This window comes from Copadichromis virginalis, linkage group LG5, assembly GCF_057382275.1.
Source record: "Copadichromis virginalis isolate Kocher_CV1m ecotype Utaka linkage group LG5, C_Virginalis_male_GT1.1, whole genome shotgun sequence".
In the NCBI taxonomy this organism is placed as follows: domain Eukaryota; kingdom Metazoa; phylum Chordata; class Actinopteri; order Cichliformes; family Cichlidae; genus Copadichromis; species Copadichromis virginalis.
In genome coordinates, this window is record NC_140622.1 from 7755552 (window position 1) to 7776864 (window position 21313).

The window sequence follows — 21313 nt, forward strand, 5'->3', positions numbered from 1 at the left end:
TCTAATGTTACACTGTTGTTGTGAAGTGATACATTAATATAACTGAACCGAAGCCCACTTGAAATGAAATTGGCCCACAAATAAAATGAGTTGTCTACATTTTTTTTGTTTTGTTTTACTCATTACAGGTTTTAAAATAAATATTGTAGTAGTATCATAATAATGATGCAGTACTCTGTCTATTTTTAAATAATGTGGGGTTTTGTGTCACCTTTACACATTTTACAGCCATATCAGTTCTAACCGTTCCTGCTTTAGGTCACATTGGTGACATTTCAAAACTTTCACTTATGCAAGCTGTCCTTTCCATGGTGGTGGATCAGTGACTAAATTTGCCCCAGATTGGTCAGACTCATACAGACCGTACTCATACCTCTGCCAGCCCATTCATTGAGAAATCAAGCTCTACTGTTAAACTAAAACTGCAGTAGTAAATTAGTGGCTTGTGGAAGAGACTGGCACGGCATGGGCACACACTGGGTAGAGGTTGTGGGGGGCTTGTGCGCAATGGAAACCAGAGGGGTGGAAGGTCGGTAATGGAGGGGAGGGAGGTAAAGGTGGGGCGGGGGTCTATATCGACTATCCAGATTGTGGAGGGAGGGCCCGCCTAGTGGCTTCCTGGCCCCCTGCACCGTGCGGGTGTATTATAGATGCGCATCCAGGCAGCCGGGCGGCACTGCATGTTTACAATGTAACAGGCAGACTGGAGCCGCACAGAGGGCAGGGCTTAACCATTAACTAACATTAACCATTAAATCAGCTGTGCAGAGCCGGTACCGCACATAAGGCGTGCGTACCGGCTTCCACGCCTCACAAGCCTGAGCGCGTTAACAAGAGGTGGAGGATAAATTCAGCCGGGCACACGGAGTCCCTGTACTCATACAGATCATCACTCCGGTCTGTCCTCACACCGAGGACCACTGGCACTCAGAGGTAAGCACCCGTGAGCTTTTTTATGTATGTATTTATTTTTACATTACTTATTTTAATGTGCACATTTCTACCGGGATGTGTCATTCGAGACTCAAACTGCAAAGCCGCAACTTGTACCTCAGCTATGGTGATGGTGAAGAATGATTACTTTTTTTCTCTTTTTTAGGGGGGTGGGGGGGGACACAATTTTTCACGAGTTTAACACTCGTGGTTACAGTGGCAGTGACATGGGCTCCAGCCCGGCGATGGAACAGAGAGCCCTCTGCCCTCGTTTAAATGAGAAGCAGAACAGAATAGCAGGGCTCGTCTATTCAGCCCTGACCAGGGGAGCACTAATTTACGCCTTTGCCATGTTGGGTTCGGGTGGTGTTGGTCCTGACTACTAAGCAGAGGATTGTTTGAGCCGGGAAAGTCCGTGCGGATGTCGCAACTTGCAGTCAGAGGAAAGCTGCTTCAAGTCAGCAGCAGCAACACTGGAAGGTAAAAGAAAGGCCTTCAGAGTAAAAGCTGCTTTATTATGTGAAGTAAAAACGGGTGGACCGTGACCTGATCTCACCAAGGATCGCGTCATAGATTGGTGATGGTATTTTTTCAACAGGCTTCATCACCACACTGAGTTGAATAATACAGCAGTTTATGTCAGTAGCTGACATTACTGTTTTAATTAAAGCAGCACTGAATGCTTTGCTTTACCTGCTGCTTACTTCTGTTGATACAAGTAGTTCATGTCGGTGTGAATGACTAACCATGTGTGTCCACGCTCGGTACTTGACTGCAGTGAGGTTGTTTCTGATGTGTGAAGGGGACCTCTGTTGTGTTACTGTTTGCTACACTCCTGTCTGCTGCAGTGAGTTTAAGAGTTGGGGGGTTTAAGCTGACGGCACTCTGGGCTCACGGGTAAAGTGAGGGGTGTTTTTTACTTTGAAAATTGTGACAGTGGTCGTTGTTGCGCTGCTGTGGTTGGAAGCTGTGCTTGCAGAGGATGTGCGCAGCGCCTCTGTTAATGGTGGAATATTTTTAGCCACCGGGAGGAAATTTGGCGCTGGATGAAACTGTTTTTAAACTCACTGTTGGGATCTGCTCAGCACTGCTGTAATGGAGGGGAGAGCAAACAATTGTCTGGGGCTATACTAATCTATTAGTAGGGCTGACGGGGCATTTGTGGTACCCACGGTGAAGTTAGTGCCTAACAGTGATTTTCTGTCCTCTTTATTTATTTTAACATCTGAATATGACGAGCTGCAACATCCAAGCCTAAACACCACCGCACAGTGTCTCTGTCCTCTCACCAGTTAGATCTGAATGTTGGTTTGTAACTTTTTGGAATTTTTGATTTATGAATATTTTGATCAGGGCAGTAAAAGCTGCCCTGCTACTTAGAGATTTTTGGAAATAGATGTGGGGTACTGCTGGAAAATGATTTTATTTAAGACTGAATAATTAATGATATTCATTCTTTCCCCAGGTGACGGTCCACTCTGGTTGGAGAGATACTTTTCCACTGTTGGTAATTCAATCCTCATACTGAGACCTTTAAATATCACATTTGAAAACTGTCCAGCGGCCACGTGGTGTAAAGTGAGACGTTTGGAGCCCTGTGCAGCGACCAGTCTCACATGGACAGCAGACTGACAGCATGACCGGTGCCACTGCAGGTCTCTGATTTACATATTTTTCCAGCTTGTACTGAACTGCAAAGGACTGTTTGCAGCTGACTGCAGGGGATTTCTGTGGTGAGTCCCCTCCCTGTTGTTTTCTATCCTTTTCTATGTTGAACCAGTATGTCTTCTGTTTTTTGCCGGCCTAACCTGAGCACCTTGCAGTGAATGGAGAACATACTGGTTCTGCTCCCGAAGCACCGACAGGAACACAGGCTTTGCAGACGCACGGCTGCATGTGCCTCGCTGCAGGTTTTTTCTGGCAGAGTGTTTTTCTCCCAGTCTTTATGACCGACCTCCACACCTTGTCGGCCTCTTTAATGGGATAAATCAGTTGGACTGATCAGGTTCAAAACCAGATCCGGTGGTCAGTTCTGACTTTCCCATAAAACCGTTAGGCTGAGGCACGCTGACCTTTTCTTATCAAGCCCACTGTCTTCAAAGGCTTCCGCATGGTACTTTGGTCGAAAGAACAAGAAAAGCTCCCCGACATCGACATGTCTTCTGGGGCCATTGAGATGAAGAAGGAGGGAGGCCCCCTCACTTCGGCCTTCCTCAACTCCAACTGCACCGTCCACCCGGTGATCCTGACAAAGGGCCCCGAAGAAGTGAGCCCGGTGACCGGGGATGAGTTTGAGCTCACCGAGGTCACATCTTTCCCCGAGCGAGTGAATGAGACTGGGGAGAACGACGAGAGGTCGGAGATTGTGGTGGCCATGGACTGTCGGGCCAATGCCAAAGGTCAGCGAGAGGAGGATGCGCTCCTGGAGAATGCAAGCCAGAGCAACGAGAGTGATGACACCAGCACCGATCAGAGCCCCGAACCAACAGCACCCCTCAAGGAGACCTCCTTTTCCATCGGACTGCAGGTGGTCTTCCCCTTCTTGCTGGCCGGGTTCGGGACGGTGGCAGCAGGGATGGTGCTAGACATCGTCCAGGTGAGTGAGATTTCTTACACAATGTAATTGGCAACTCAGAATAAAGAACTCAGGCTGGTTAATCCTGTGTTGTCTACTCTTTAAAAAGTTTTTGTTTTGTTTTTTGCATTGACAGGGGTTCGGCTGTTGGAACTTGCAAAAAGTCTGGTGTCAATGCACAACCCCAACTTTTCCTCGCAGGCATTTACATTTCATTTCACAGCTGTTTTTCTAAGCAGATCCACTGCACCAAGCAGGCCATGTGTAGTCACACTTACGGGATAGGCTCGTGAAACATTTGAATGATCTAGTGCACCGAGGCCGGTTTGCCTTGGCGTGTGTCAGTCATCGTGCTGGTGGCCTATCTGGTTGCCTGTCTTTGGGGATGTGTGTATGGGGCAGTTATCAGACACCATGGGGGTATTTACATAACATTTTCTCCTCAGCGGCTGGGCTGACTGTCCCTGTGGCTGGCGCATACTGGTACACACTGGTGTGTCTTCTAACGAGTCATCACACACACACACACACACACACCTCTTTTCAAAATCTCACATAAAGTACAAGAAACAATAGACGGTATTTGCATAGCAGTGCATAGCCAGGGAGCTATATGATCCACTTGGCCTTTAAAGGAGAATAGGACTTGATTTCCTGATGAGTCACTGCCTTTGCTCTGAGAGGATCCAAGTGTGCTCTGTAGAAATGTTATATATTTATTTGAAGTCCGCTTGGAATGCAGATAAAGCCGGCCATGTCAGTCCGCCAGGTCTGGGCAAACTGTGTGCACATACGCTGATGCCAACATGGTGGACCCCAGAAACTCAGAACAGACAGGAGGGGGGAGGCGGGGGAATAAGTTTACTTTCTTTGAGCACCTGAAATGGCAGCGTACTACAGCTGAGCTAGAGTCGGAGTAAAAACAAAATACAATTCAGCGCCAAGGCCTCTATTGCCATGTGGTTAGGTATCCTCGCTAAACCAGGAATGCAGAGGTTTGAGGTCAAAAAAGTTTTCATGCTGCCTCAACTTAGGCACCATGCTGCTGCGTTCTCTTTAATTTCCAAAACACTCAGTGCACCATTCTTTCAGAGGTGTGACTGGAAACAAGCTCACACAGAAGGTAGAGGGCCGTATCCCTCCCTGCTGGTCTAGCACTCTTGTACCTGAGAGTAAATAGCTGAAAGAAATGGCTGCAGTAAGATGCGAGGCTTCTTACTGCAGTTCCATTGAGGTCGGCTGAGCATCCAGCAGGTCGTCTGGCTGCCTAATTCCCCCCGTGACACCATGAAACGCTAACTCAGCTAATCCCCCCTGTCCTTGCAGGAAGGTAGTTGTCTAACTCGATCTTACTCTCTCTCTCTCTCCCGTTGGGACTGCAGTTGATCCTTGGCTATAAGTGAGCATAACTTTCTGAGGTCACGTGCTTAGGGTTAGGTCGAGCCCCAATACCTAATGTATATGAAGCTGATGAAAAGGTAGATGTAGTTTCTCGTGTTGGAAAACTCTATTTTTTTTTTTTTTGTCTCCTGATTGCCAAAACGTGAATAGAACAAGTTTTAACTTGATGCTAAAACACGAGGCAGGTCTGTTTTCTTGCTGCACTGATCTTTATTTGTCTCGCTAAATAAGGAGCTAATTTATGCAGACAAGTAAAGCACAGATCTTTATTTGATTATCAGATGAGATAAAGTGATCCAGGAGAACTTAACTAGCTCTCCTGAGTTCAGAAGTTTCTCTCTATGGATAAAATTCAAAGTCATTTGGGTCTTGCTGTTCTTGTGTTTCTTGGATTGTTCTCAAATTAGACAGAATTATTTGTTTGTTCTTTTGGTTCATTTGTTTACCCCTTATTTCTCCTGGAGGTTAGAATAAAAAGGTCAGGACTCAGTAATCTCCAGTTCCAAAGATGATATGTTGGTTATGAGACAAAGAAAGCACTATAGCCAGTAGCAAGCTTTTCTTCTGGGATGCCTGAACCTTTAGTTAATGTGTCTGCCTGGCCTGAGTTTAAAAGCTGTGGTTTGGACACTTGTGTACTCGACTTTCTGTGTCACTTTCTATATTGGCTCTTTGACCTCTTAAATCCTGGTCACTTTGACCATCTACCACACACGCACAGAGTTTTCTGGCCTTTTTCCCTCACAAGGTTGGCCCAGAAAGGATTGTCCAACTGGTATAGAGGAGTGAGACGTCTGCATAGTTGTGCTTAGTGACTTGGCAGGCAAATGACCTAAAACTGTCAGTCTCTCATTGGCAGGGCCGGGAACCCAGGACTGACCTGCTCAGTTGGACTGAAGGTTACGTGTGGTTTGGAAAGGTCACGCAGTGCTAGTTTTCTTGGGGATGTCGGAGTCCAAGGCCAAATGGGTGATTTTTGTTATTTTGAAACACACGCACACTTACTCACAGTCACATAAGATTTCATCATTTGTGCAATCAATCTACAAACAAAAAGCTGAAAAAAGACAAAAGCAAATATGCGTGTCCAGTGTTGTATGTTATGATAATCATCCGCGTGTGTTTGTCTGCCTCAGAGTTAGCCGTCTGGCCTGGTGTGTGGTGTCTGTAGACTGAAACACCAAAAAAGAGGAAAAAGAATAGAACACAGCTTCAGCCTCAAAGACACACGGTCTAAAAATACAGCAACCGGTAAACAGGAAATCATAGTCCACACAAAGGTTTAACTGTGGCCAAGCCTTCACTACCCACCAGATACCATTTTGGTCCAACCACATCCACGTGCTTGGTTTTCACTCAGGAGTCACTTTCAAACCAGAACGTGGGCTTAATTCCCTCAAACTGCATTGTCTCTTCAGCTTCTAGCTTCATACCCAGACTTTGGTTTCCATAGCTTAATCAGACACTACTTAAATTCACACCACAGTATGCTATTTTTCCATGTTTTCCAGAATTTGTCTGAACAAAATCACCAAAATCTTAAAAATCACAATTTAATAACCCCATGTAAGGATAAGTTTCTAAACTTCTGCCCTCCCTATTGCAGTGACTGACTGCTTGTTATGAGTAGTTGTTTTATTTTGGTGACTTCTGCTTGTAACGTTGATGACGTGACGGTCATTAACAATGTTATCACCTCGCAGCTCTTAAAACGTGACCATATCTCAGATAGCTGCTTGGTTAGGATGTGAGTGATAGGGATGGACAGGATTAGTGGGTTAGAGTGCCTTTGTGTTGCCCCATGCTCTGATTAATCTTTCACAGTGTGAAAGATCCTGAGGAACCTTTGATCCTAGGCTGCCCCCTCATCACAGAGTTCAGGCTTTCCACCCCAGCCCTTCTTATCTGGTCCCAAACAATTCAGTTCAGTTCAGTTTTATTGATATGGCACCATATCCCAACATTACCAGCCTCAAGTCACTTTGTATCATAAGGCAAAGCCTCCACAATAGTAGATAGAAAACCCCAGCAATCATACAAGCCTGTATGAGCAGCAAACTCCCTTCATAACAGGAAGAAACCTCCAGCAGAACCAGGCTCAGGCCTGCGAACGCATTATCTAGGTTGCCGACTTGAACTGTGGGGACAGTGTTTGATTTTCCTTATAAATTCATAGAAATCTAAAAAGAGGTAAATTACCATGTGACGATAGCTGATGGTTTTGAGATGGAGTTTTGACTTTCTTTAGCTCCCCACTTGGACTCTTTCCATTCATGCAGCCAAAACCTGCTCGGTAAAACTACATATAGACTACAGATTCCTCTGGTAGCTTGCCCTACATATTCTTCTTATCTAAATGCAGATATTAGTTTATACAGATAAACTAGACCCTGACTGTACCATCCATGCTGCAGCAACAGAAAAATGAAACAGACACCACCTGCTGTAGTGTCTGTGACGCTGCTGGAGTTGCGTTGACATTGCATGCCATCGGGGTTCGGCGTCCCGCTCAACACAGCAAGTGCAATTATCACAAATAAAATAAAAGGTCACGTTTCTCAACTGGGCATCCTGACCCTTGCGGGGCTTGCATACCAGAGCTCCTATAGGTCTGTACACAGAGGTACTGCAGTTCTCCAGTCGAGTTCTTAGAAGCGAGGAGGGAGGGTTTGTTTGGCTCCGAGCCAGCGTTCCATGGAGACAACAACATATATCACCACAGGGGAGGCAAAGAGGAAGATAGGCCAGTGAGACAGAAGGAAAGCTTGAAAACATACAGCTATGAAAGAAGAGAGAAGTGCTCACAAGGCTGTCGGGTTGGCAGAGGGCAGTGAGCCAAGCTGAGAGGCTGGTTGTTGGAAACGAGCTCTGCTTGGCTTAACGACAGCTAAAGGGATAGGCAGAAAGAGTTCAACCACCACCTCTAAAGACAACACGAGTGTAGCCGACACTCCTTATCAGTGCTGTACATCTGGTGGGAGCAACCTAGCAAGCACACACATTAGACCTCTGTGTGAGAAATGCAGGCCAGCAGTGTTGTCTTGTAGCTTCAGCATCTGTTTTCCCCTCTTTCTTTTCTGCTCGGTGCCAGCCTCAGTGAATATTGATTCCGCTCGGGTTAGACTGGACTGTAAGTGCTGGGGGCCAGTGGGACCGGCACCTATGATAAGCACTTTGACTGGAGATAAATCGATGGCCTTAGCTTCAGCAATAGCTTTGTTTCTGGCCACAGTAGACCGCAAATCTGCTATCGCTGCACGAAGTCTAATGGAGGGAGAAGTTCACAGAGGGAGTTACAGGGAACCCACCTCTCGAGGACTGGCCAGCAGCCAGGGACCAGGTTATCGAAGGTCAGGCCTAATAATACTAGCTGTAAATGTAATTTCAGACCATCTACTGGATACACAGCTGAGCAGTCTTGTTCCCTTACTTGTTCCCTTATTTGTGGCTCTGTCCAGCTAGGCCACTACCTTCAAAGCTGATTTAGATAGATGAGCTGCTGGCTGACTTTCTCGGAGTAGTGTGTAAAATGTAGCTTTTTTTATGCTGCGGTAAGAGCTGAGCAAGCAAGCGCACCCCTGGCAATGAATGATCAGATGCTGAAGCACTAAAGTAGGCAAGAGTAATATCAAACTATTTTTTCTATGGTACATGATGCATTGGGCTTTGGCTTTACTCTATTAATTCAGTCGGATGTTTTGTACACTCATGCTGTGTTATGTGTCACAGAGGGTCCCCATGAGGAGGGCAGAGCACTGAGAAATATTTTGCTTTTCCTTATTTTCTATCGTATGCATACTATATAATAGATTACAGTGGTGGATGCTCATATTAAACATGGGCAAAGTTTCAGATAATCAGAGTACCATATGTACAAGTAATCCTATAAGCCATAACAAAGTTCAGGTTTAGCATTTGCTTGATGATATCAATGAGATTGGGTATCTTTAACCAATGAGAAGAGAGTTGGCTTAGGTGTGAGGGAGCTAAAACGACTTGTTTCAGACATTGAACTGGAAATTAACATAATGCTTTGTCTTTAAGAGTTGCTAATCATCTAGTTCACTTGGCTTCTAAATATTCAGTCCCATCTATCTTACTGATGCTGTTTAGCTGTGCCGTATTTCCATTTGTGTGGCACTGGATGGGGAAACGGCCGTGTGGAGAACAAGATCTGGTTCCGCCCATCAAAAACTATTCAGTTCAATTCGGTTTTATTTATATAGCGCCAAATCACAACAACAGTCGCCTCAAGGTGCTTTATATTGCACAGTAGATCGTACAATAATAGATGCAGAGAAAAACCCAACAATTATATGACCCCCTATGAGTAAGCACTTTGGTGACAGTGGGAAGGAAAAACTCCCTTTTAACAGGAAGAAACCTCCGGCAGAACCAGGCTGAGGGAGGGGCGGGGCCATCTGCTGCGACCGGTTGGGGTGAAAGAATACCGAGATTGCAGTCTGCTTTTATTCTGGAATATCTTGTACAGTACAGATTTCGATATAAATATAAATGTGTATAGTATTATGATTACACAGAGACATGAGACGGTCCCTGTGTTTACACTACAGGAGATGGTGGGTAAAGGTGATAGAGAAGGAAAACAGAATGCAAGCTAAAGTAGGAGAGTGATCAATCATTTCAGCTTTAGGTTTTACTGCCCTTGTTCTTGTTAAGAGGGAGCTGGCATGATACATAGTGTGAAAGGTCTATAGAGGCAGATTTTCTGCTCTTTAATGCAGGAGTGGTTTCACCTCTAAATCAATATTAAAGGTTGCACAGACCCAGAGACAGTCTGCTCCGAACTGCAGCTAACCTCTATCTATGCGGGTGACAGCATTCTGTGTGGCTGTGAACCAGTTTCAGTATGGCAGAGTGTGCGCTCTGTTAATGTTGTGGTGCTGATAATAATGTTTTGCTATGTCATTGCAGCACTGGACGGTGTTCACCGATGTGTCTGAGGTGTTCATCCTAGTTCCTGCACTGCTGGGGCTTAAAGGCAACTTGGAGATGACGCTGGCCTCCAGACTTTCTACAGCGGTAAGAAACTTGTCAGACTACTAGCCTGTTACAGGTTACACGTCTTCCATGACCTTTTATCTTATATTGAAAGGCTGTCCTAGCAGTGATGAGTAACTGAGGTATAAATTTTGGATTTGTTTACTTTAAGTTGCATTGAATTTTCTTTAATAGTTTTTCAATCTATTGCCAGACCTATGGTCACTGTCAGACCCCTCAAAGCTGATTGTGCGTAGGTTCAGAGGTTATATTGCCTATGTGACATAGGTTTCAGACAAACTGATTCCTCACATTCCTCACTAAATATTTCCACTGACCCCATCTAGCTTGTTCACCTGGGTTAGCAGGTTGTTTAAAGGTGAATGGAAGTTTTTTTTTTACCTCTGCCTGAAGACGTGAACTCCAAATATCAAGTAATTTGAACTAAAAGTGTTTTCCTTTGATCTAGTAGCTAAAATTGATTGAATTCTCAGAATATGCTGGTATAGCTCAACCCAGTGTCACATCACTGTTGGAGCTGGGAGATAATTTAAGAGCTTTCTTGCATAATGCGACATGAACTTTCTGTCATATTGGACTTCATAAAACCACCAGTTGTGAGGGAAAAATGAGTATTTCCAATTGTCTGAGGAGTTATTGCTGGAGGTTGCTGCCTTTCGCTAGGTGAAATTAAGCTGAAGGCAAATGGTCTTCATTTCCTGTTTGTGTCGCAATTTTCACAGAGTCAGTACTAGAGATGGCACGATACCACTTTTTTATGACCGATACCGATATCATAAATTTGGATATCTGCCGATACCGATATGAATCCGATATAGTGTTTTTTTTAAATCAATAAAACAGTTTTTTTTTAATATCTTGCTGCTTTTTGTATAAGTTCATACTCAAGTTAAAAAAAACAAAACACTAAAGCCATTCTGTTATACCTGTATGTAAAAAATACACTGCACCCAAAATATTTCATAGTTCAGCAATACTGATCAATCTAATAAACTTAAACCTACACCATCCTCCCTATTCTGGTATTTTAAAGAGTACTTAGCAGAAATATTAAGCAACCTAACTAATAGGGTTCTAAAACTCCCAGCAAAACAATAAATAAATAAAACAAAATAGGGAACCACCCACCCTCCACCTCATGATGCTTAATTGACATAATCAACTATAATTTGATGCAGTGTGAAAAACAAATACACAGAAATCAGTTATTTTTCAAGAATAATTAAATAGATTCAACATCTTTCTTCAACAGAATTGCAGACTGCACAGATCGTATCTTCCCAAAGGAAAAAGTACTATAGCTTACTAGGGTATATTGGACTTAATAGTTACTATATAGTTACTATATAGGGCAGCACGGTGGTTAGCACTGTTGCCTCACAGCAAGAAGGTCCTGAGTTCAATTCCACCATCAGGCCGGGGTCTTTCTGTGTGGAGTTTGCATGTTCTCCCCGTGTTTGCGTGGGTTCTCTCCGGGCCCTATCGGCCCCCCTGGCTAAACTTGCTTGATCCGCCCCTGCACAGTTACCAGCCGTCAGCTACGTAGAAAAGGATCCTGGTGTAGAATGTAAATAAATTCTAACAACAGCTTATCAAGCTTAAACGTGCTGCTGTTGTTCAGCCGCTGGTTTCCTCTTTCTGGCGCGAAGTGAGCGATAAACAAACAAGAGAGACGGACTCGCGACAGAAAAGCTGATCATTGATCAGTTTCGATTGAAGTAGCAGCAGGAGAGGGAGGGAGAGAGAAGAGGCAGTTGCTCCATATATCGGTTGTTAAGCTTAACGCTGGAATGCTTTACAAACATTCAGAGATGAATTTACACACTTGCTTTACTTCTCTCTGGGATAACTTCCTTGGAGATGAAATGCCGGATTGCTAGCGAGGCTACAAATACACACAGCCGCTCTATCACGTGACCCGTACTGCTGGATGTGCTACGGTTATGAGCCGAGTTACGCCATGTCGCAAGTTTTGTGAGGTGCTTTTTTGATATTTAATGGATCGGATTACATTTTTTTTATTTTTCTCCAATATCCGATCCAGTAATTTACGTCAGTATCGGACCGATACCGATACGTAATATCGGATCGGTCCATCTCTAGTCAGTACCACGGAAATCGATAGCAACTGTAAGAAGTTTTCACCAACCGGTCAGGAATACACACTGATTGTTCTGCAACCACTTTCCAACTGGTTGCAGAACACTTATTTGCTCCTTGTAACCAGCAGTTGCTGGAGGGTGATGGGCTGCTCTCTAGGCCTGTGTGACTGCTACTTTATTTGCTCGACAGTTAACGTCACATTGTTAGGAGTCACATAACATGAAACCTTAATAACATATTGTCATATAACATTTGGTTAACTATTAGCTGCTTATAGTGTTTCACAGATACCAAAGTTCTTAGTAGCTCGAATTTCAGCTAGTTACCCATCTAGCCATTCATAGCCAAATGTATACAGTCACATGCTTTTGTTTGTGAAGGTGCAGTGATTCTATGACTGCAGTTTGATACTAGAGGCAATTCTTACGGCTTTGCTATCTGTGAGCTAACAATACCATTTCACATTGTACATAGCTAGCAGGGTCGATGACCTGACAGCACAGGTAACCAGGGGTTAGCAACAAAACTTACATTTTTTTAATTAGTCCAGTAGTGCTCTTAATTGCACCAATCCTCACATTCTTTCCACTAGCCTGTGTGAAACCAGTGACTCCTCATCCGTGCTGCAAAAAAAAGTCATATGTTTGCAAATTTGTTCTGGAAAATTGCTCCAGTGTACCAACTCATTCTGCTCCAAGCTAAAGGTAAATCTTTAAATCTTGTTTATGTCATCACCTCCTAAATACACCAGTTGGTTTAACCTGTGAATTGGTGGCTACAGCAAAGGTTTCAGATGCAGAATTGAATGTTGAATATGATTTTCAGGTGCACTACTTAAAACTGCACTTTGCAGAGGTTTTATATATTTATAATTTCCATATTTTCTCAGTAAGAGCCCAACGATAGAGGAAAACAAACGGGAAAAGTTGAATATTTGAGGAAACACCGTTGATGCTGATTTAAGGTTCAAACTTCAACAGATTTTTGTAATGATTTGCTTTACTTTCTATTTTATTTCTGTTTTAATTCAGAGCCCAGTGTATAATGGTTAATAACTGTCAGATTGGGAAGTGGAAGTAGTAATGATTTGTCAGAGCTTCAGCACTGATTGAACCAACGTTGTGTAGTTCGATTGGCTGTATTCAAAGGAATGAAAACACAAAATGCATTAGTCATAATAACGTTACATGCATCTACGTGGAAATATGGAAATAAATAAAACAGACTTTTGCATCAATTCTTTCTTTAGTCTGCAAAGTTTTCACTTTTCTCACAACCATCTTCACAAAGTAGGCCCGACCCTGGTGCTTGTCCTGAGACATTACTGTTAGCTCTCTGCTGGCTGGCCTCAGCAGGACCACGTTTCTTTCCACGCCGCCGCTAATTATGAGCAGATTAAGACCACTGTAAGTTTCCTAATGCGCTTATAACTGAAAAAAATCATGTAATCCCCAGTACTGGCTGGCTGTCGGAGTTTTCAGTTCACATGACTGTGGTTCCTTTTTGATTTTTTTCCCCTTGGACTTTTTTAACCTATTTACTGAGGCGTTTAAGGAATGAGGAAATAAGCAGCTGTTTTCTCAGTTCTGTTGAATATAATTGGGCCTAATTGATTATGTATGATTGTTGATGGATTGCCAGCACCACCTGCATTGCAAAGAAAGTTGGGAAAAATAGCAAAGTGTTATCAGAGATTACAATGGCAACAACAGTCGCTGTTTCCCTGTATACTCAACTCATGTATGTTCAGGATTCAGAGCTGGAAACTGCAGACTTGCTCTGTATTTATTAAATAAGAGTGAATGCCAGCAGCTGAAAAACATGGTGCTGCTTTTGAATTTTAGGATATCCATGTTATGTCATCTATGAATCACTTTAACAACATCTCTCTGATGATCCCAACGCCATTAATCCAGCCTCCTACACACACACACACACACACACACACACACACACACACACACACAGAGCTAAGGATTTGGCATCATTATCACACATCATCACATAACGCCAGGCTATGTTTCTGAGAATTTCTGTGTGTCGTCTGTGTACTCAGTTTACATGTTGTTCTAAAGGGAAATGTGGTTAGGAAATTCAAAAGCCTTTTTATTGCATCAAGATATATTCTTTGAAACTGAGGCTCTTATATTACGCTCCAAGGTTTTAAAGAAAGTCATATGTGGAGTTGCACAGCTGTTTGGCTCAGTATTATCCGTTTCCCTTAAACCTTCTTATCAGCATTCGTGGCAATCTTCCCACTCTGAGTGACAGCACGGCTGTCGTAGCAGCAGGTGTGCACGCACATACTTACTGATGGGCGTGGCGTGACTCTAATGCTTTGTATCTGGCAGATGCACGAGTTATATTGACGTACATTGCTGCACACTTGATTGTCATGTAAGACTAGTTGTTTTAGTGCCAGATTAACTGGATGCTGCTAGACTACGTGAAATGTAAGAGGATGAGTAATGCTTCACACGTACGCACTGAGGCATAGAGACCATCCTGCTGTTTCTCAATGCTGTTTTGTTTTGTTTTTTCATTTAAATACTTTGGTATGTGGGTTTGCCTTTGATAGGCAGAGCGGGTGAATTCCAGTCTGTGTTTTGTTAGGTCAAATAATCTAGCAGCCACAAACACGAGAGTTGTTCCGGTGTTTGGAACTTTTAGTTGCCTGATCTCAACCAAAAGTTGTGAGGTGTTTTGTGGATCATTAGCCAAAGACAGACACCAATCGCGCAAATGCTTTTGATAAAACAGTGCTTTGTTGTCTGCAACACCAGAATAACACCACCAGCCACTGGACAATGCTATTTTCTGTTAAAAAACATTTTGAGTAGCTCTTCGAAAATGTTCTTTTTTTAGATTTATTACAGCTAGCGTCTATTTAAATCTCCGAGCTCTGATTTGTTCTCACAAGTTCGCACTCGGGACACAAAGAAAGTAGAACAGATTGCACTTATAAAGGAAATACCTGACAACTCTAACAACTAGAGGTGGGAATCACCATACATCCCACGATATGATATTATTGCAATTTTTTAAAATATTTTGCTATATTCAAATTCTGTACATAAAGGTAAACTTTATCAATATTCATTTTATCTAATATCAAAGTCTCACACTCAGTCTTTCTCTCATTTCAGTTTTATTGTTGACAAACTGAACGGTTTGTATTACAGTCTAGTCCAACTTAACTGAATGCAACCATCTGGTACAATTATAGTTATTCTGAACTATGCAATTTATGAAAACTATGCAGCCCCTTCAGCAACTGAAGAATTTGAAAGTAAAATAAAACAAAATATAATTTTACATTAAATAAAAAAGTTTTAAACTTAATTAAAATAAAACATGTCTTAAATTAAAATAAGTAAACTGTCATGTTTATTGCTGCCAAAAAAAAAAGTTAAACACATTTGGACAGTGAAGGAATGTCAGGATTCTTGCTCAGAAAAAGGATCAACATGCTCTGAAGTCAGAGTTCCAGTCCACAAAAACTTTTGTAACAAAATATCGATTTCTGCTGTCCCTGTATCGATACATTATTAGCAAACAAAATATCACGATGCTACACAGTATCGATTTTTTTCCCCCACCCCTACTAACAACCCTAAAAGTTAATCAGTCAGTTAGAAGAGCATACACAGGCGCTTTGTGAAGCTATGTTGTCTGAATCAAACCACCACAATACCAACCACACACACGCCTACTGGTGAAAGCATCTCTATGGGTTCGGCTGTGGATCTTCACCAATCATTTAACTATATTCATGTAGAAACGTTAGTACAAGTTCAGGGAAAATCACTTTAACGAGTGATTAACAAACACTCTAGCAGAGGATAAACGTTAGAGACAAAATTAAAGGTGAAAGCCGTATCTCACGTGGCATTACACTAAATTCACAGATTAGGTAACACAAAATATTTAAAGCTCTGGAAGCTGTCTTGAGTCATGCAGTGGGATCATGCAGTTCATACACTTTTCAATGAAGAACCAAGGATGAAGTGATATCCTCACGGGCGATTTTCATGTATCCAGCTGTCTCCCTTCCTTCTGCATATGCAAACGAGCGAGGACAAAGAGGAAGAGGAGATTGTCTGTTTGTGTCCTCTCACTGTGGATGGGCATTAGGATCATTGATCTGGGTTCACAGTAGCCCACTGTAGCCACTTGATACACAAGACCATCAGTGTGTGCGTGTGTGTGTGTTTTTAAGGGTGTGTATGTGAAAGAGCAGAGATGAGATAAGTGGAGTCGGCCGCAGGGTGGGGGATCAGATCAGAGTGTCTTTGTCCAGAGAACTGACGCCCTATTGTTCTGATGGGACCAAGAGGCAACAGACTGTGAACACTCTGTATCCCCCCACGCACCCACAAACACACACAGCTACTTACACATGGTCATGATAACGTTTTCGTTCTTATGTGTTTTTCAGGCTAATATTGGGCACATGGACACAGCCAAGGACATGTGGAAGATGATCATGGGGAACTTGGCCCTCATCCAGGTACAGGAAACACAATGAAGACTGCTGTCACGGAGCATCTTCAACCATGTTTACATCCATTAAACAGACCAGTCTCATAACGAGACCACTGAAATGCATTATAGTACTAGTGGAATCATGTCGTAATACTCAAAGCAGCAGCAAAGTTTTAAAAAATCTCAAACTGAAATCAAAATATTTTGAAACAGAATATAAAAGATGGGTTTAAAATTAGGTCAGTGCACTGCCTTAACAGCTTAACATTCATCAGGTCCCTGCTGAACCACTTCGCGGTAGGACTAGGATTAGCTTGCATTTTAGCTACATGCTAAACAAGCACCAAAACTAGCTGTAACTTTTAAAATCAACCCTTTTGCATGCACCTAAACTAAGTTGTAGGATTACCACTGACTAATGCCATGCAGGAAAAAAAAATCTATATAAGCATCTAGATGAGAACAGGTCACAGGTGACTGGTAGATGTTAACAGGTTAAGCTTGCAGTGTTTCTGATGGCCACCAGGGGGTAGATTTCTCTGCTTGAAGGTCAAAAAAAAATTTATTTATTTTTTTATTATTATTATTTATTTATTTTTAAGAACTTTATTTACAAACAACAGTATAACATACAAGGCACCATCATTAATCTGAATATGTAATATCCTCGGTTGAGCATTATAGTAAGAAAAAACAAAACAAAACAAAAACCAATAAACACAAAGCCAAAAGAGTTAGCACAAAAAGAAAGAACAGTCATTGAAGAATTTGAGCCAAAGGCAAAAAATAACATGAACAAAAAAGGGCAGTCATGATTATAAAATAGGGAGGTTTCTTTTTTAACATAGATTAAACTCGTTAAATAAAACAACAAGTTTATGAGCTTTCTTGTTATTCACAAGTTTCAGCGATTTAGCCCAGAGTTTAAAGTCATTCAGCCATCTGTTTATACATGGTTTAGCTTTAAAGTATCTGCATTTGTGAATAAAAAATTTTCCCATTAACAAAAACGTCCTAATCAACAAGTCAAAATCTGCATTCTCAGCAAGTATTCCAAATTTTATTACTGTCACCGTCAAGTTTGAAAGTCAAATTATTTGGGAGTTCAGAGGAAAAAGGCTCCTAGGTACTTTGCTCTGCTACCTCAGTAAACCCTTTTCTGATGTGTTTATGGTCCCTATCACTGATTTAAAGCCTTACTGTATAAAGCAAGATGATCGTTTTGTAAATTGTGGTCCCCATAATACAGTCTGTCCTTTAACCCTCTCAGGCTCAAATTAAGTTTTTGTTGCTAATGCACAAAAGAATACCTGCAGTGGTACGTCTGAGTAAAAAAAACCTCATAAAATATGTATGTGGGGTAATCAGGTTGTTAGCTTTTACTTGTTGCCAATCTGCATCGTCTGCCGTGAGAGGGTTAGCCCAAATGTACAGTGTTTCACATTTATGTCGCATTTCAGGAAGCCAGTTACCAGCCTGTCTGGAAAAGCTTGTTGCACGAGTTATTGCACACAGTAAACACACTGACCAGTCACTACAGAGCACAGTAACATTTGTAAAAGAGATAGGGGCTGACCTCACGTTCAAAAGGATCGAGACAGAACAGACATGTCAGTCGAGTATGGTCTATTTTGTGCTTGATTTACTTGCTCTCACTGCAGCCAAGCTGCATGTACTCGGCTCTTTATATTAGTTTGCAGTGTGTTTTATTTATTGTACACAAACAAAGGCATGAAAATCTCTTTATTGCTTAAAGTCTTTGTTTGGTCTCTCTTGACACAGACCCCGACCCTAGTAGTTTGCAGTGATGTGAGCTTATAGTTATATAATACCTGGTGAGTCCTTGTTCCTGGAACACTAAGCCAGTGTTGGCCGATGCTGTCACAACTTTCTATCTAGGGTTATCTTGCACTCACACTGGGTCACAGTGGTGCTCTCTGAAGGCGGTTACACTGGAAACTGCTTCATATGATTCTGAGAACTCACACTGAAACAGATAGCGAGTGTGCACCATAGCCGCCGTGACATTACTCATTGATTTGTGAACTCCACACTCAAGCCTCCACTTTACCTTTATGGCAGTCACTATCTTTTTTTTTTTTTTTTTGGAGCCAGAAGTGACCATATTTAGACAAGAGGGAGGCATGCTACGCTAACAATAATACTAGCATTGTGAAGATACCACCTTTAGCAGCAAAAACTTCAGGTAACTGTTTTCTGTGTAAATTTAACAGTCTGTCACGAACCATTCTTCCTTACAGTCTTTGTCACGTTTCTCTTAAGGTCCCACCACAGCATCCAGTCAGGTTGAGCTCTGACTGGGTTCTTTTCAGCCGTTCTCTTGAAGATATGTTGGCTTGCTTGGGATGATTTTCCTGTTGCAAGACCCGGTTTTTGACCAAGTTTTATCTGGTGGACAGACAGATAGATTTCCCAGATATAGCAATGTGTATTGTTGCTAAACATGTCCGCTTTTGTCTGCTCTGTCCAAAGCACATTGCGTTGTGTGGTTTGTTTGGATGCAGGTTTGCAACTCTAAGCCACGCTGCCATTTTCTTTTTAGAGAGAAGATGCTTTGTCCTGGCAACTTTCCCAGACAAGCCATACTTATTTAGTCTTTTTTCAATTGTACCGTCACGAGCTGTAACATTTAACATGCAAACTGAGGCCTTCTAGAGCTTCTTGCTGTTTCTTCGAGCCCTGCACGGTCTGACCTTGGGATGAATTTGCAGGAACGTCCACTCCTGGGAAGGTTATAACTTTGTGTTAACATACATGTGAATGCCCCAAACCAGCAAACAGCCAGAGATTCTGTTTATATGGAGGTACATTTCACATTTGCTGATGGTCAGTTAATCAAGTCCATTCTGTTGGCAGTATTTGGCTGCTAGTTATTCTCTTAATTCCTATGGAAGAGTGATCTTAGATTTTCACAGACTACATAGTCCTGTGTAGTCTGTGAAAACTTTCTTTTTTTGATAACTGTACTTATTGTTCTGTAAGAATAGTAATAATACACACCTTCCTTCCCACGCAGTCCTTGGTTGAATTAGAAAGATGGTAGATAATGGACCAGCCCTTCAACAGTATTTGATGATGGTGATGATGATAAGAATCCCTCCTTGACTTTGAGAAGCAGCCTGTAATGTTACTGTATGTATCAAGAAGATGAGGTCAAAAATTGTATATGGACTGACTGAAATATGCTTATATGGGCCATAATAATATCATTCATCAGGAGTTTACATGTTAGCTGTGAGTCATAGCAACAAGAACTATCTTATGGTAAATCTGTATATGTGTGTTTTCACCCAGGTCCAAGCCACAGTAGTGGGGTTCCTGGCCTCCATAGCTGCTGTGATCTTTGGCTGGATCCCAGAGGGACACTTCAAGCTGGGCCATGCAGTGCTGTTGTGTGCCTCTAGTGTGGCCACCGCCTTCATCGCTTCTCTGCTGCTAGGTATGGTCACCAGTTGGGAAGTGAGGGGTGTTCACAGTGCTACTCATCAGTCACGTTGGGATTTTATGTAACTCTCAGTGCTAATTTGCCATCATTAGCAAGTCTTTTTCACTCAAGTGCTGTTTAAGCTCTTGATAGTTACAACTAGAAGAAGAAGAAGCTACATTTAGCGGCCTCTTTGTTCACAAGTGGTCACCACAGCAGGTAGCTCCACGAGTTTGATTTGACAGATTTCTTTAGTACCTGATGCCCTTCGTGGCACCACCGTAAGGCACATGTGCCTCCTTCTTGAACCTCAGCTCTTTATTTGATAGGCAAACGTGTGAACCACTCTATAGGGTGGCTATACAGTAGCTCAGCTTGTCATCTACTGATCAGAAGGTTGGCGGTTCGATCTGTGGCTCCTCCAGTCTGCATGCCAAGTATCTTTGGGCAAGATGCTAACCCCAAATTGCTCTCCGATGTGTTCATCGGAGTATGAATGGTAGTTAGGAAGCACTAAGAAACTTAGAAGACAATGCTGGTGTGAATGTGGCATGTTGTATACAGCGCTTTGAGTACTCCGGGAGAGTAGAAAAGCACTATATGAGAATCAGTCCATATACCATAGTTATCTACACAAAAAGGAGTTGATAAATAAGTTAACCTCATTTTGCTATCAGTTAGATAAGATGTCTTTAGTGTTAGCCCCTTTAGTAGTAGTTTATGGTACTTTTTATGTTATTTTCTTTAATATGATGTGCCAAAAGTTCACAAAAAATATTGCCTTTGGCTAAGGTGTATAATATGGTACATGCATTAGTAAAGTGCAATGAAAACATGCTTTGCAAATAAATTGTGTGTAAATAAGCATCCACAGAAGAAATAAGAATCTCTTATCTCTAATCAATGAAATGCCTTAAACTAAAATAAAACTAAAGTATTAGTTATCTGGATAATTCTAATAGATTGAACTGGTCAATGTTTTGCTGGCCTTTGTAGTATGTAGGATTAAATGTGTAATATTTGGATGTAGCTGCTATAATAGTCCCAACATGCTATCATGGCTCAGTGTGTTAGCATGCTATATGCAGATTAGTACTAAACACAAAGTGTGAAATGGAAAACATTTGAAAATTTTGGTGAGATCAACATTTAAGTGACAAACATGACAGTTCATCCTGAGGTATCTATACCCAGGTACATGGAAGTCGTATCCATATTTGTTATATCTGAACAAAAACCTTTAATATGTCCAACCTCATAGGTCACCAGGGTTCATTCTGTGTGCACCACAAATCTCCATCTAGCAAATATAAGAGCATTTCAGTAAAACCCACAAACTTTAAAGTAGC

General features: G+C 42.2%; 1 protein-coding gene across 1 annotated transcript in view; it reads left to right on the forward strand.

The window, feature by feature from the left end:
* Nucleotides 1–626: 626 nt before the first annotated feature.
* slc41a1 (solute carrier family 41 member 1) overlaps nucleotides 627–21313 on the forward strand; it is a 30047-nt gene continuing 9360 nt past the window's right edge. The window contains exons 1-5 of the mRNA XM_085455699.1: nucleotides 627–933; nucleotides 2399–3529; nucleotides 9845–9952; nucleotides 16473–16544; nucleotides 19835–19979. Coding sequence (XP_085311825.1) covers nucleotides 3044–3529; nucleotides 9845–9952; nucleotides 16473–16544; nucleotides 19835–19979 — 811 coding nt within the window. The 5' untranslated portion in view covers nucleotides 627–933; nucleotides 2399–3043. The remainder of the gene's footprint in view (nucleotides 934–2398; nucleotides 3530–9844; nucleotides 9953–16472; nucleotides 16545–19834; nucleotides 19980–21313) is intronic.